The sequence below is a fragment of the Leuciscus leuciscus genome, assembly GCF_965113295.1.
Source record: "Leuciscus leuciscus genome assembly, chromosome: 18".
Taxonomy (NCBI): Eukaryota; Metazoa; Chordata; class Actinopteri; order Cypriniformes; family Leuciscidae; genus Leuciscus; species Leuciscus leuciscus.
The window spans coordinates 3,347,269-3,360,932 of record NC_138742.1 but is presented as its reverse complement, the minus strand read 5'-3'; the positions used below and the strand labels follow the sequence as shown (position 1 = coordinate 3,360,932).

At 38.9% G+C, this 13,664-nt stretch overlaps 1 protein-coding gene across 1 annotated transcript; it reads left to right on the top strand.

Annotated features, from left to right (window-relative positions):
* The first annotated feature begins 8,767 nt into the window (after positions 1 to 8,767).
* gltpd2a (glycolipid transfer protein domain containing 2a) lies at positions 8,768 to 13,664 on the top strand. The gene is made up of 4 exons (XM_082145316.1): positions 8,768 to 9,100; positions 9,224 to 9,294; positions 9,528 to 9,712; positions 11,588 to 13,664. The coding sequence occupies exons 1-4, from the start codon at positions 9,028 to 9,030 to the stop codon at positions 12,150 to 12,152; spliced, it is 894 nt and encodes a 297-aa protein (XP_082001442.1). The 5' UTR covers positions 8,768 to 9,027; the 3' UTR covers positions 12,153 to 13,664.

Sequence of the window (13,664 nt, the reverse complement as noted above, 5' to 3'; positions counted from 1 at the left end):
ACGGAGACTTATGTGTATGTTGAAGTCAGCAGGACTCATCAGTGGGGCATCTGATCCCTGAAAAAAAACCAACAACCTGTGAACATACATATATCAAGAGAAACTATAGGGTTGCACGATTTGGGGAATACATTTTTGATTTTTCAGGTTATAATTTGCATTTTAAAATGTACAAAATGCACACACACACACACACACACACACACACACACATATATATATATATATATATATATATATATATATATATATATATATATATATATATATACATGTGTATATAATGAACACCAGGTTTGTTGTGCCTTGTAGGCATAAGCTATGTGCTGTGCTGCATAAAATAATAATAACAATAGCCTATAAATCGTTAAAAAGGAACACTTCAGTAACACTGCACTAGAGAAAAATATATTGATTACCATGTGTTACTTCAATCTCATTTCATAATGTCATAATGAAAATAAACATTTGGAGTAAAAAAAACGAAGCCTATTGTTTGGCGCGTTTTGCTTTTCAAACGCAAACGCGTGCAGAGAACATTTACTGAAGCGATCAAGCCTCTCAAAACTATTAAACTAATTATTGTTACCATTTTACACATCAACGTTTGAGAAGATATCCACAAACACAGTATTTAACAGTAAACACGGTTCTAAACATTATAATATTCACAATAGTATACACTCATACTAGCCTACTTTTATCATGCTGTGTTTTATTATAGAATATTAAAACATCCTCGTGTTGGACATGTATATACATTTAGCATTGAAAGGTTGCCTACCAGTCTAGTTCACATTTCAACATTTTTCTGTCTATATATAGATACATATACATGTACGACATTAGGCTTCATGTTTTTACTCCAATCTCATTTCATAACATACATTTTAATCTGGCACCACTAGTTTAACATGTCTTACCTTAAAAATCTTCTCATCTTTAAATCGTGTTCTTCTAATTCTTCTGAGGTAAATCCAAGTGAAACAGCACAGCACAAACACAGTCTTCCAAACTATGAAAAGCAGAGAGGAGTAAGTTACTGAAGTTTCTGATTCTTTGTTTTGAGGTGATGGGGCGTTTACAGGTCTGCGTTCCTCCACGTGGATCATTTGCATGTCAATCGCTCGTGCGCGCGTGGACGTGGTCACATTAGAGTTAATTAGGACGCGTTTGAGAAACTGTATATGCCGCTGCTTTCATACGGATTACTTAAACAGAGAATATTTCTTTTTTATATAATTTCCATACTTTAAAAATAGAGACTCCAAGCGTTGTATAGACATGCGTTTCAAATCTGTGTGACAAACATTCGCTGAGTAACAGATCATTTTCTGTATGATAATTTTTTGCGTTTCAGAATGAGTTTCACATTGAGAGAGACGGCAGAACGCGCATCATGTTTATTTTCATTATTTTACGAAAAACATACCATTTTGTTTTTATTATGAGTGTACACAAATAAAAGAAGACATTTAACAGTTGACATTTAACATGATGTATAACACTTATATGTAAGATCAAAATCAACAGAGTATTTTGAGTCTCTTTTGCACTGATAGGAAAAAAAAGCAAGCTGGTATCGCCGGCGCGACCGCCGACCTCAGGGGGTTAAAGTGTTGCACAACCTCTCTGATAGTTGTATTAATCTTGAGATCAGGTCTTTTGCTGAATTTTTCTTTACAGAGTGGACAGAAGCAGGTCTGTGTGTTCGTCCAGCACTTCATCAGGCAGGTTCTGCAGAAGTTGTGTCCACATGGAGTGGTGACTGGATCAGTGAACACTTCCAGACAGATGGAGCACTGGAGCTCCTCATTTAGAGGTGGACCACTGGAGGATGCCATGACTGAAAAAGATAAGTAATGTCAATATATCTTCTACATTGCTGAAGAGAGAAATTTTGATAATTGTGCACTTAATAAACTAATGGATGTTGCATGTTAAATGCTGTTTTATCTTACAACATAAGTTATGTAGTACTGTTTATTTCAAAGTCAAAGAATGTCTAACCAGTCTCCAAAACTAGCTTATAAGCTCTGCCCTTAACTTCTGGTCTGAGACTGCTGATCTGTCCTTTCAGATGGGCTCTGTGGCACTGCAGATACTATTGAAAAAAGAACTGTAGAAAAAGAAAAGAAAAAAAGGTAGAAAAAAACTGAAGAAACTAAATATGTGTCTCTGGGAGCCACAGTACAGCAAATGTAACAGGTTTTTAGAGCAACATTTTAATTCCATCATAAGATCTTTTATAAAAGACAACACAGAAAATAAGTAAAAGTGTAATTTTTCAAACAAATAACCTACTAAATAAACATTTGTATACACCTGGTGCCATTTCTGTAATGGAGTTTTCACTGTACTTAGTTTATTATGTCTGCAGTTCAAGTACTTCATGATTCTGATATGTTACATGAACACAGACTTTAATTTTTATTAACATTCTTATACTGCTTCATGCTATTAAACTAGTGAATTTACATTTCCATCGCTTATCTGTGAATGAATATCAGATTTGTTAGTTAATTTCAGGGTTTCTGAAAATAAATGTTGTTTGAAGAAGCTTCCAGCTCATCTGTTCAGTTTCACTTTCACTGAAGTCTTTACACACATGCAGTTGTGTCATATAGTTCACATAGTGCTCACAGAAGAAACCAGCAGAAGTTTGTGAGAATAGCATGTTTAAAATGTAAACTTGTTAAATGGAGATAATACATGTCTGTACATGCTGGATATTGATAGTTTCGTCACAGAAATCTGTCAGCTGAAGAAAGAGAAGGTGTCACTGGAGGTAAAGTTGATGGAGAGAAACTGAAGAGATTGAGAGTTTTGTACAGGATAAAGATTCATTTCATCTTTAAACTTAGCGCTAACTTACAGATTTGTCTCTTAGGGCCACCAAGGAGACGTCAAGTCAGTAGGCCGATCTATGGCAGCCCTGGTGGCCACGGAGAAGCATCTCTGGTTAATTCTATCTGACATGACAGGGACAGAACTGTCCTATTGGACGCTCCGCTCTTGCCTTCTGGCATCTTCGGCGACTCTGTCACCAAAGAAACAAGCGGCAGCGTTCTGGAGATTTCTTCCTTGCCGGTCTATGGTCCCCAAGACTGCTGGGCGGGAGCAGTCTCGGCCGTCTACAAGCTCCTCGCAGCACAGAGTGCAGCAAAAACAGAGCGTCGCCACTCTGGCTCCTCCACAATAAGGGGGGTCTGGGTGGCGTCCACAGATGAAGGCCTCTAGAGATAGGCATGATCTGAGGACCATCATTATCTCAAAGAAGGCTTCGACAAAGAAGAAGTCCTGATGCCGTCAGACTTCTGAGGGCAGTCCCCTCCGGGGAGAAACGGATTCCACCTCATTATACCCTGGCCGTTTCTCTTCGGTGCCCTCAAGGGGCCATTCTGCCAACTCCGCCACCTCAGGTGTTTCGGGGCGCAGTGGTTCCCAGCGACCCTCTGAGGATGGTTGCAAAGCTGGCAGTTCTGTTGTTTTCTGTCGGTTCGCCGCTTCAGGGCACCGAGGTGGCAGCGATTTCCAACGATCCTCTGAGGAGGGTCGCAGCACTGCCAGTTTGGGTGTTCCCTGCCGGTTCGCCGCTTCAGGGTGCTGAAGTGGCTGTTCGACCAATACCAGAGGCCAGTCTCGAGAGGCTGGTCCCTTTAGTAGATTTTCTGGCAGTGTGGAAGCTACTGCCAAATATATCTCATTGGGTCCTGCTCAAGATAGAAAAGGGTTACAGAATTCAGTTCGGTTTACGTCCAACCATGTTTCTAGGGGTCTTCCCTACGGTGGTGGTCATAGAGCAAGATGTTCAGACTCTTCTATGAAAGGAGGATATACTTCATTGTTCCAAAGAAGGATGGAGGGTTGCATCCTATTCTAGACCTGCGCCAACTAAATCGCACAGTTCTAAAGCTCAAGTTCAAAATGCTTACACTCAAACAGATTGTGTCACAGATCCGGTCCCAGGACTGGTTCGTCACGATAGACTTAAAGGACGCTTACTTTCATGTAGCCATCCATCCTCACCACAGGAAGTTCCTGAGGTTTGCTTTCGGGGTTGAAGCGTACCAATATCGAATTCTTCCTTTCGGCCTAGGTTTCACAAAAATGGTTTCACTTTCACAAAATGCGTGGATGCAGCTCTGGCTCCTCTGACACTCCAGGGCATTCGCGTGTTAAATTATATCAACGATTGGTTGATTCTAGCTCAATTCGACAACGATGCAGGCACGACTATCCCCTGCTCATATAGCATTGATTCTCTCAGCCGTAAATAAGGGAAAAACTAGGCCAGTCACTCACTGTGAAACAGTTTCAGAGACTGTTGGGTCTTATGGCAGCTGCATCCAACATAATAACTTTTGGCCTTCTGTGCATGAGACCCCTGCAGTGGTGGCTCAAAACCAAGGGGTTTTCTCCGAGGGGAAATCCGTTTTGCATGATCAAGGTCACGCAGCGATGCCTGTGCGCCTTAGTCATGTGGAAAAAACCTTGGATTCTCACCCAAGGCCCAGTGCTGGGGGCTTCTTGTCGTGTAGCGCTAATGACAGATGCTTTCTCACAGGTTGGGGGGCGACCATGAGTAGTCGCTCGGTGCAAGGTCTGTGGCAGGACCATCTACTTTCCTGGCACATAAATTTGCTGGATATGATGGCGGTGTTTCGAGCACTAAAACACTTCCTCCCAGACCTGACCTGATCATGTACTTGTCCGCACGGCCAACGGTGGTCTCTTTTATCAACCATCAGGGGGGTCTGAGGTCGCGTCACCTATGCAAACTGGCACACCAGATCCTCCTATGTGCCCAAGGGAAACTGCTGTCTCTCAGGGCAGTATATATTCCTGAGCATCAAAACCAGGGAGCGGACATCGAGGCAGGAGCTGAGGCCTGGGGAATGGAGACTCCACCCCAAGGTGGTGGAGCTCCTGTGGGAGAAGTTTGGTCAGGCAGAAGTAGACCTATTTGCATCTCCAGAGACAGCTCACTGTCCTATGTGGTTCTCCATCACGAATGGGGAATTCCCAATCCCTGGGGCTGGATGCGATGGTACAGATGTGGCCGAGGCTACACCTGTACGCTTTTCCTCCGATTGCTATTCATTTTTTATTCTATTTGATGTGTCTGTTTTCATCTGGAAGATGTATTTTTTAGAGCGTTTGCTCATCTGCAGAACTTCTCTAAGGCTTTTCCTGTCAGATGCGATATAGACATTTATAAGATGTCTTTAAGATGTTTATAATTTAGAATGTATGTAAAATTGCTCTTTAAAAGACATCTTGGAGACGTACATGTACTATCTGGGTATGTAAATGAGGGCATATTACAGACTTCTACTGTTTCTAATAACGACTATAAAACTACATAAAAGAGCTTGAACTTTATTTATGAATCATTTGTGGCCCAGAAAGAAAGTTTTGTCAAATTAAGTTTAGTTTTGTCCCTCAAAATATCGCTAAACAAACACCCAGCTCTCATATTTATTTATGAATAAATAAATATTTATTTATTCTCATATTTATTTCACCATGTGATTGTACTCAATTTTGGTGTAAAATCTATGATATTGAATCAATTATTTAAACATTTTATGTATATGATTATAGAAAGTCAAACTATTAAAATAAAGTGTTTTCTTCTTGAGCATCAAATGTTCATTGAACACAAATATCTGAAGTGTTTCTGCACGCGATCGGTTCACAACTTTCTCTGCCCTGTTTATTAGTGTTAGCGAGATTCTATAATGTAGACTGGAGTGAGAAAAGCAGAATTGTGTAATACGGACTGTATTTTTTTTTCCAGGTTGTTTTCAGTGGACTTTAGAGCCATAAAGTAAGTAAATGATTAATGTCGCTGCAGAATTGAGACTTAAGGCTAATCACAGTGAGCGACGAGAGAAACAAGTTTCTCACAGCGACCGGATCAAATTTAGATATACAAATACAGTAACTAGTAAAATAACTGTTTAGTACCTTTAAGTGTTTTGGTAGTTGATGCTGAAACCGTTGTGAAGGAAAGCCAACGCGACCGCTACTCACGTCATCTTTCCATCTTTTCTGTCTTGTCCTTATAACTTGAATTGATCAGAATTGTGAGAGCATTGACCAGAGATGGAAGAAAGTAAGGTAAGAGGAACTCTCTTAATGATAAAACATGAAATAACCACCAGTGATTTCATCCGATTGCCTCTCTCTATAACAGACTGTTCATGTAACTCCGCCCACAACTCCGACCAAAGCCACGCCCTCCCAGCCAACAACTCCTGAACAGACGAGTGAGTGAATCTGAAACATCGGACCTTTTTCACAGAGTGATGACGCATTTTAATGGTCATCAGCATCATAAACCCTGCAGTTGTTTATATTTACTTTTTTTCTTTTCTTTTTTTTTTACATTTATAACACTATACTTAGTATTATATTACCTTTGCATCAAAAAAAGGTTAACACTGCTGTGAGGGTGTTTCTAATACAGTGATGGTAAAATTGACATCTTTTTCTCTTCTGAGTTATCAGTCTCTCTCTATTTTTTCCTATCTTGAAAGTTGTGAGAACACTATTGTGGAGTTTTCTCATTAGGATATTAAGATCATGTTCCATGAAGATATTTTTTTAATTTCCTACCGTATATATATAAAACATTTATTTTTGTGGGTGAATGCAGCACAAGTGTGAACATAAATGGACAACTTTAAAGGAGATTTTCTCAATGTTTCGATTGTTTTGCACCGTCAGATTCTAGATTTTCAATAGTTGAATCTCGGCCAAATATTGTCCTATCCTAACAAACCACACATCAATGGAAAGCTTATTTATTCAGATTTCAGATGATGTATAACTCTCATTTGCAAAAAATTTACCCATGTGTCTGGTTTTGTGGTCCAGGGTCACATTTGAGCAAATGGGAACATGAAAAATATATTTAATGTAGTCTCTCATTTACCACTATAGAAATGTACCCAAATATGACAACTTCCACTTCTGAGAAACTATGGAAGCCCATTTCCACCATATAAGATTCATTGTTTAATCTTAATTGTGACATAAAATGTCATAGTTATGACATAGCCTATTTAGTCATTATTATGATATTTAAAAAGTCTGAATCATGACATAAGATGTCGAAATTGTAACATACTAAGCCATAATTTCAACTTTTTAATGTCATAATTTGAACGTATGAAACACTCAGATGACCTACAAAAATGTGCAACAATGCACAAATACTGTTTCCCACAATGCAACTTGATGTATAAATGCAATTACAGTGAGTCGTGCAGATGTCACGTCCTTCTCTGTGTGTGTGTTTCTCCTGCAGTGAGTTTGAGCAGCCCAGAGTTACTGAAAGAGCTGAAACAGCCTCACGCGCTCAAACACGTCTCTGCGCACAAAGGACAGAAAATTGTGTTTCGTGGACGAGGACGACAGGTCAGACACACACACACTAAACGGGACACAAGTTTATTTATACAGAGTCACGCCAACCCTTAGAGGACATGAATAAATATAGATAAACTCAACACACACACACACAGTAGCATTTCCAAGTAACACAAGCAACATAATATCTTATGCCATGGTATATATCAAAGTACCATGTGACAACTATATATACTAATAATAATAATATATTTCATGTCACCTTTCATACATGTTACATATATAAACAGATTTTTCATTACAAGTTTGAGGTATCAAGACTGTTGTTTTGCAATAATTCATTTTTAAAATATATGTTTACCTGTGAGTTTAATTAATCATGTTATATCTAAATAATCTAGAAATATTTCCACTGTTATTTATAAATGTATATTTAAATTGTGTTTCAGAACCAGGAGGCAGAGAGTCACTCCAAACTGCACTAAAACTCAGGAAGTTGCTCTGTCATTGGCCGTTTGAGCTGTCTGTCAGTGCTAAGCCCCTCCCACTGTGGTGATGTCATTATGAGCGGCTCTGGTTCTTCAGTGAACACGGCTGTGATGTTTGTGTGCAAGTATGAATGCCAGTTTATCACTCTGTCTGCATGTTTATCTGATGTTTAAGCAATGTGTGTACTATATCAAATAAAGATCTAATCTCAATCTGATGTGTGTGTGTTTGTCTCGTTTTAACTCATGAGTGTGAAGTGCAATACAGTCACACAGAATTGAATTAGTCCAAAATGCTGCTGCTGTATGAAAACCAATAAACTGCCTCATACTTTTTAATTAATTTTGTCTATTTATTCTCAGATCAGACACATTTCTCTCAACATGGTTCAATACTGTCATTTAAAATCAAAATAAAGTTATAGTAAATGTTCTGGTAAGAGAAGCGTTTCACTGTGGTCTATACAATAAACAAGGTTTATTTATTAAATATAATAAAATATGATTTATTCACATTTATTACATATAAATAATATAATTTATTATTAATATTCTTAATGTATTAATATATTAATTAATTAATTACTTAATAAAAAATATTAATGTATTCATATATTTATTATTTTCATTTTGGTTTAGTTAAGGTTTTAGTAATTTTGAGTTTTTTGCTATAATATTTTTTATTATACATTTTTATTTCAGTTTTACTTTGTTATTTAAATTAAGTTTAAACTAAACGAAAATGAGAAACATTGCCTTGAAAACTAGCTGAAATAAAACATGGATTTATTTAATATTTTATTGTTTATGCTTATTTTATTTCAAGTAAATTATTATTTTTATTTTGGTTAATGTTAATAACCCTTGTTTCTGGAAATAATCCACATGTTTATGGATAATTCATATTGACAAATGAGATGTATTACTAAAACTACTACTACGCCTGAATGAATGTCATGTTGTAGTTTTATTTTCTTGAATTCGAATTGCCACCACAGTTGTGTTTTTAGTTAAGCTCAACCCTGCTCTTTACACAAGCCTGAATCAGTGACACGCACAACAGTTCAAAGGTCACGCTGATTTGAGTTTTACTCTGTTGATTAGGAGCATTAGACCGAGAGACGAAGGAGTCACGGAGGAGAACCGAGACGTTATAGCGATGAGAATGCGCCGGTGTGTCGTGACTGCAGTCACGTTGAGTCTGCTGCTGTTCCTCAGCTCTCTGTGGCTGCGTGAGTACATACAACCTTTCACCATCACACACACACACACACACACACACACACCTTACACAAACACACAACCCCCCTCGAGCTTGAATAACTGCGTTTCGCTGTTTTTCCTGTTCTCTGCAGCTCAAGGAACAGTTCAGAGTTGTGAGGAGTCGTGGCGGCCTTGTCTAAATGTGTTCACACCAAACAGAGAGGTGAGAAGTGACTGAAATACACTAAACTTCAATACTTCACATCACTAACTTTAGCTGGACAATAACTTTATTCTAGAGCTGCTGTAAAGCCAAAACAATCTCTGTTACTTTAATTTCCTATTATCAATGTAAAGCTGCTTTGAAATATATTGTTAAAAGCGCTGTGTAAAGGAAGGTGACTTGACTTGACATTAACTATTACTAGTGCTGATTGACACTCACTTCCTGTCCAGGTGGTTCGGGCTGCTGTTACTGATGCTGCTGATGATGATGCGCTCGGAGGAAATGACATCATCAGAGAGTGTGCTGGACAGCAGTTCCAAGTGTCCCGCCTCCTCCTGCATCTAAGCTCCGCCCTCGGCCCCGCCTCCGACGTGCTGCTGGAACCGTACCTGCTCTGCTGGGAGGAGCTGATCAAGTAGGATACGCTTTTTATTTTTTATTGCAGGAATACATTCAGAAATTTTACAAAAAACACATATCGCCCAAAAAAAAAAAAAAATGTCCTTTGGGGGTGTTGAGTGTTTTAGGGTATTCAGTAATTTAACATATTTTACCCGTTCTCTCGTGATACTCTTAAAGCTGTAACGATTAGGGATGTGCCGATTCGATACTGACTTTTAGGGGTAAAAGGGTAGCGCTGAAACCCTATTGTAATTGTTCGAATTTCCAAGGATCAGCATTCTCCCATAAAAGTGATCGGGCAGTCTAAACCGTAAATTGTAGAGACTTCTGACCACCTTCTACAACGTCACCAAGGCTCGTCCCAATCGGCCTGATGGTGGCGCTATAGCGGTCAAAAGTACATAATGGCTCATAACTCCTAAACTGTTTGTCAAGTGTCTTTGTTGGAATCCTTGGCTCAATACAAACTATTTTCTCGCACATCTTGGAATCGATCGTGACCCCAGTGAAATTTTTGGGTATTTTCGAATTTTCGAAAAGCCTACTTTTGCGAACTAGTCCTAGGTTTTTCACCCAATCGGAACCAAACCAGTGCAAAAAGATTCTCTGGAGTCTGACTGCCAATAATTGTCGAAAAAAAGTCTAAATTTCACCTTATGTCCGTGACAGGACGCAAAAAATTTTGAAGTGGGCGTGGCCACTTTTACTGAAACGGCTATCTCTTTTGAACAGAATGAGATAATTTCACCAAACTTGGTACACCTATGTATGGGCTCGGTCTGTGGTCGCATGAAAAAGGACGTCCCACTTTAAAATGAAAAAACACAAAAACGGTGATAGCTACGCAACAGTCATTCCGATTGCCTTGAAAACTGGCATGCGGTGTCTTTGTCCAAGGTGCTGCGATTGTCTCCGAGGACATTCATGTTCCTACGAGAAATTTGAGCAGCTGTCAGACAAGGTTAACGGAGATCGATCGGAACGAAACTCGCTGGGCCTGTTTGACCCGCGGCCCTAGAGGCCTGTGAGAAAAACAAAAGAAATCAGACCAACAACCGTAAAGGATTGTGTATCATGCAATGTTTTGCACATGCTCATGACATTCATACATATGGTTGAACTCCTCATTCTGAGCAACTTTGCCTCTAGGACCACCGCTGTCAATCGAATCATTCGTTAAATATAGGAGATTATTACAAAAACCTACTTTTGCGAACTAGTCCTAGGTTGTAGGCTCTACCTCAATAACTGTTATAAAGCTTTAAATCATATATTTCCTTAGTAAATTGCCTGTTTTGGCTGTTTAATGTTCTTTTCCATACAGTATGAACAAGCTTGCTAAATAAAACATAATACCTATTTCCACATGTGCTTAAAGGCCTTAAACCGCTTGAGCCCCAATAATTGCTGTATATAGATATTCGTGTATAGGCCTATAGGATAAACATTAATATATATATATATATATATATATATATATATATATATATATATATATATATTAATGTTTATCCTATAGGCCTATACATGCATTCATTGTTTGTTCATGTTAGTTCACAGTGCATTAACTAATGTTAACAAATACAACCTTTAATTTTAAAGCGTAATAGTAAATGTTAAAAAACATATTAGTAAACGTTAAAATTCATATTAACTAACATTAATAAATGCTGTAGAAGTATTGTTCATTCTTAGTTCATGTTAACTGAGGTAATTAACTAATGTTAACTAATGAACCTTATTGTAAAGTGTTACCAAAAACTATTTTATACATTCCAAAGAAACATTGTTTATAGTGTGTATATATTTATGTAACAATTACTATCACAAATGTATTGTTCATACGATGATTCCTCAGTCTCACACTGATGTTGTGTCTGTGGTGCAGGTTCATGGAGTCTCTAGGCCCTCTGGTGGGCTTTTTCACTCATAAAGTTGAGGAGAAGATCACACTCATCCGACAGCTCTCACTGGAAGAGTCTACAATCTTTATGACTGAAGATGCTCAGCGTGTAGCTCCGCCCCCTCACCATAGCCACGCCTACCACTCAGTGCGTTCCATGCTGGAGGCGGAGCTTCAGAGGGGCGTGGTCTCCTTCGACAGTCAAACGCCTTCCGGGAGTCGGACTTTGCTCCGCCTCCATCGCTCGTTGCTGTGGTTACAGCTTCTGCTGGAGAAGCTAGTGACGGAGCCCGAGGGGCGGAGCATGGGCGAACTGTGTCGCGACGCGTACTTGGAGGTTTTAGCGCCGCATCATCCATGGCTTGTGCAGCGCGCGGCCGAGCTGGTGTTTCATGCGATGCCCGACCGCAAAGTTTTCCTGCAGCTGGTGTGTGTGCGAACGCAGGAAGAGGCGGAGCCTGTGATCCACGTCATCGTCGCGGCGATCCAAGAAATTCACCGACGGACACAGAGAGAGCTGGAGATCAGAAACATGCTGGACCTGCCTTAACACACATACAAACACTCCCAAACAACATAGATATATGTATCTTAAAGGCCCCCTGAAATCAAAATGTACGTTTTTTAGCTTTTACTATGAATATGCTGGTGTGTTCCAAAGCAATGAGAAAATTCGCATTTAGGAGATATAAGCATTCAAATCTTACAGTCTCTCACTTCCGCTAAAATGGATCAGGGATTTTTATGACGTCACCGCGGACTTCAGCTTCTCATCCCATCTTCTGTCCAATCAAATGCTCTCTAGAATCTAAAGCTCCGCCCCCTATGCTATAAAAACCACCTGGCCAAAGCGACCGTTGACGCATCACAGAGCAATATGGGTTTGAGATGTGTGTTCGATTGCTCAAACGCTCAAGTTTTATTCTGTTTTCCAACTGTACGTTGGTTAAGAATGAAATGAATGAATCCTGTACTATTGAATCCAACGTATCATCAGCGCTCAGATTCGCTTCAGTGGTGCTGTCAGTATGTGAGGTAAACTAAACACTATTGGCTATTTGAAAAGGGGGAGGAGCCATTCAGTATGTCCCGCCTTAGCTTCCTGTTTCAGTGGAAATTATGTCAACACACCATCATACAAAGCTGCGTGTTCCAAGGCACTTCAGTGGTCCTTTAACATATTATATCCACCTTATTATTTTTTTCTGAGTGTCTTTTATTATGTTGTTATGTGGTTGCTAGGTATATTCTTCATGTTGGTGTGAAAATCTGTGATCTTCTGGTCCACCAGGTGAAAATAGTGTGTATCATCACTTATTTGTACACTAGATGTCGCTATTTCACTTTGTTTTTTATAGTTTTGTTAAATTATTTATGAGCGGTTTATCAGGGAAAGTCAAAACTTGTTCAGGAAATGGAAGACATTTTACTATTTTGCTAGTAACAGATTACTAGTTTCTATTGCTCAAACTGTGTCAGACATACAAATACTCAAGTGTTACAGCTCTTTCAAAGCTTTATATTTATGGTATCAACTTTGTCTCATATGTTTCTCTGAGCCTTCAATGCCTTGTAGGATAAATGCAAAATAGACTCAATTATGTCACTATTGTCATATAGTAACTATAGAGCAATAAAGTGAATGTTTATAGCAGCTCCCCAGCGAACAGACTTTTGTTACATGAACGTTCTCCAAATGTTCAGTGTTGGTTCTGGGAATCAAAAAAATGTCCAGTTTTCTTGACGTTAGAGGAACGTGTTTTAAAAGGTATAATGTTCCTCAAACGTTCTTTCAACTTAATTTCGATTTTAAATTCAACATTCCATGAACGTTGATTAATAACATTCCAAGAACATAAAAATGTCCAGTTTCCTGAATGTTACTAGAATGTTATTTAAAGGTTAGTGTGATGTTCATGAAACATTCTTTCAATCATTCAAACACCTGCTGTGAACAAGCACTGAAAGCAAGAGAAATAAGAACACAAACTACAAGTTTCTTCAGACACAGCCTTAGATGAACTGAAGATAAAAGACATCAACTCTCTCAAGATCTGATTAA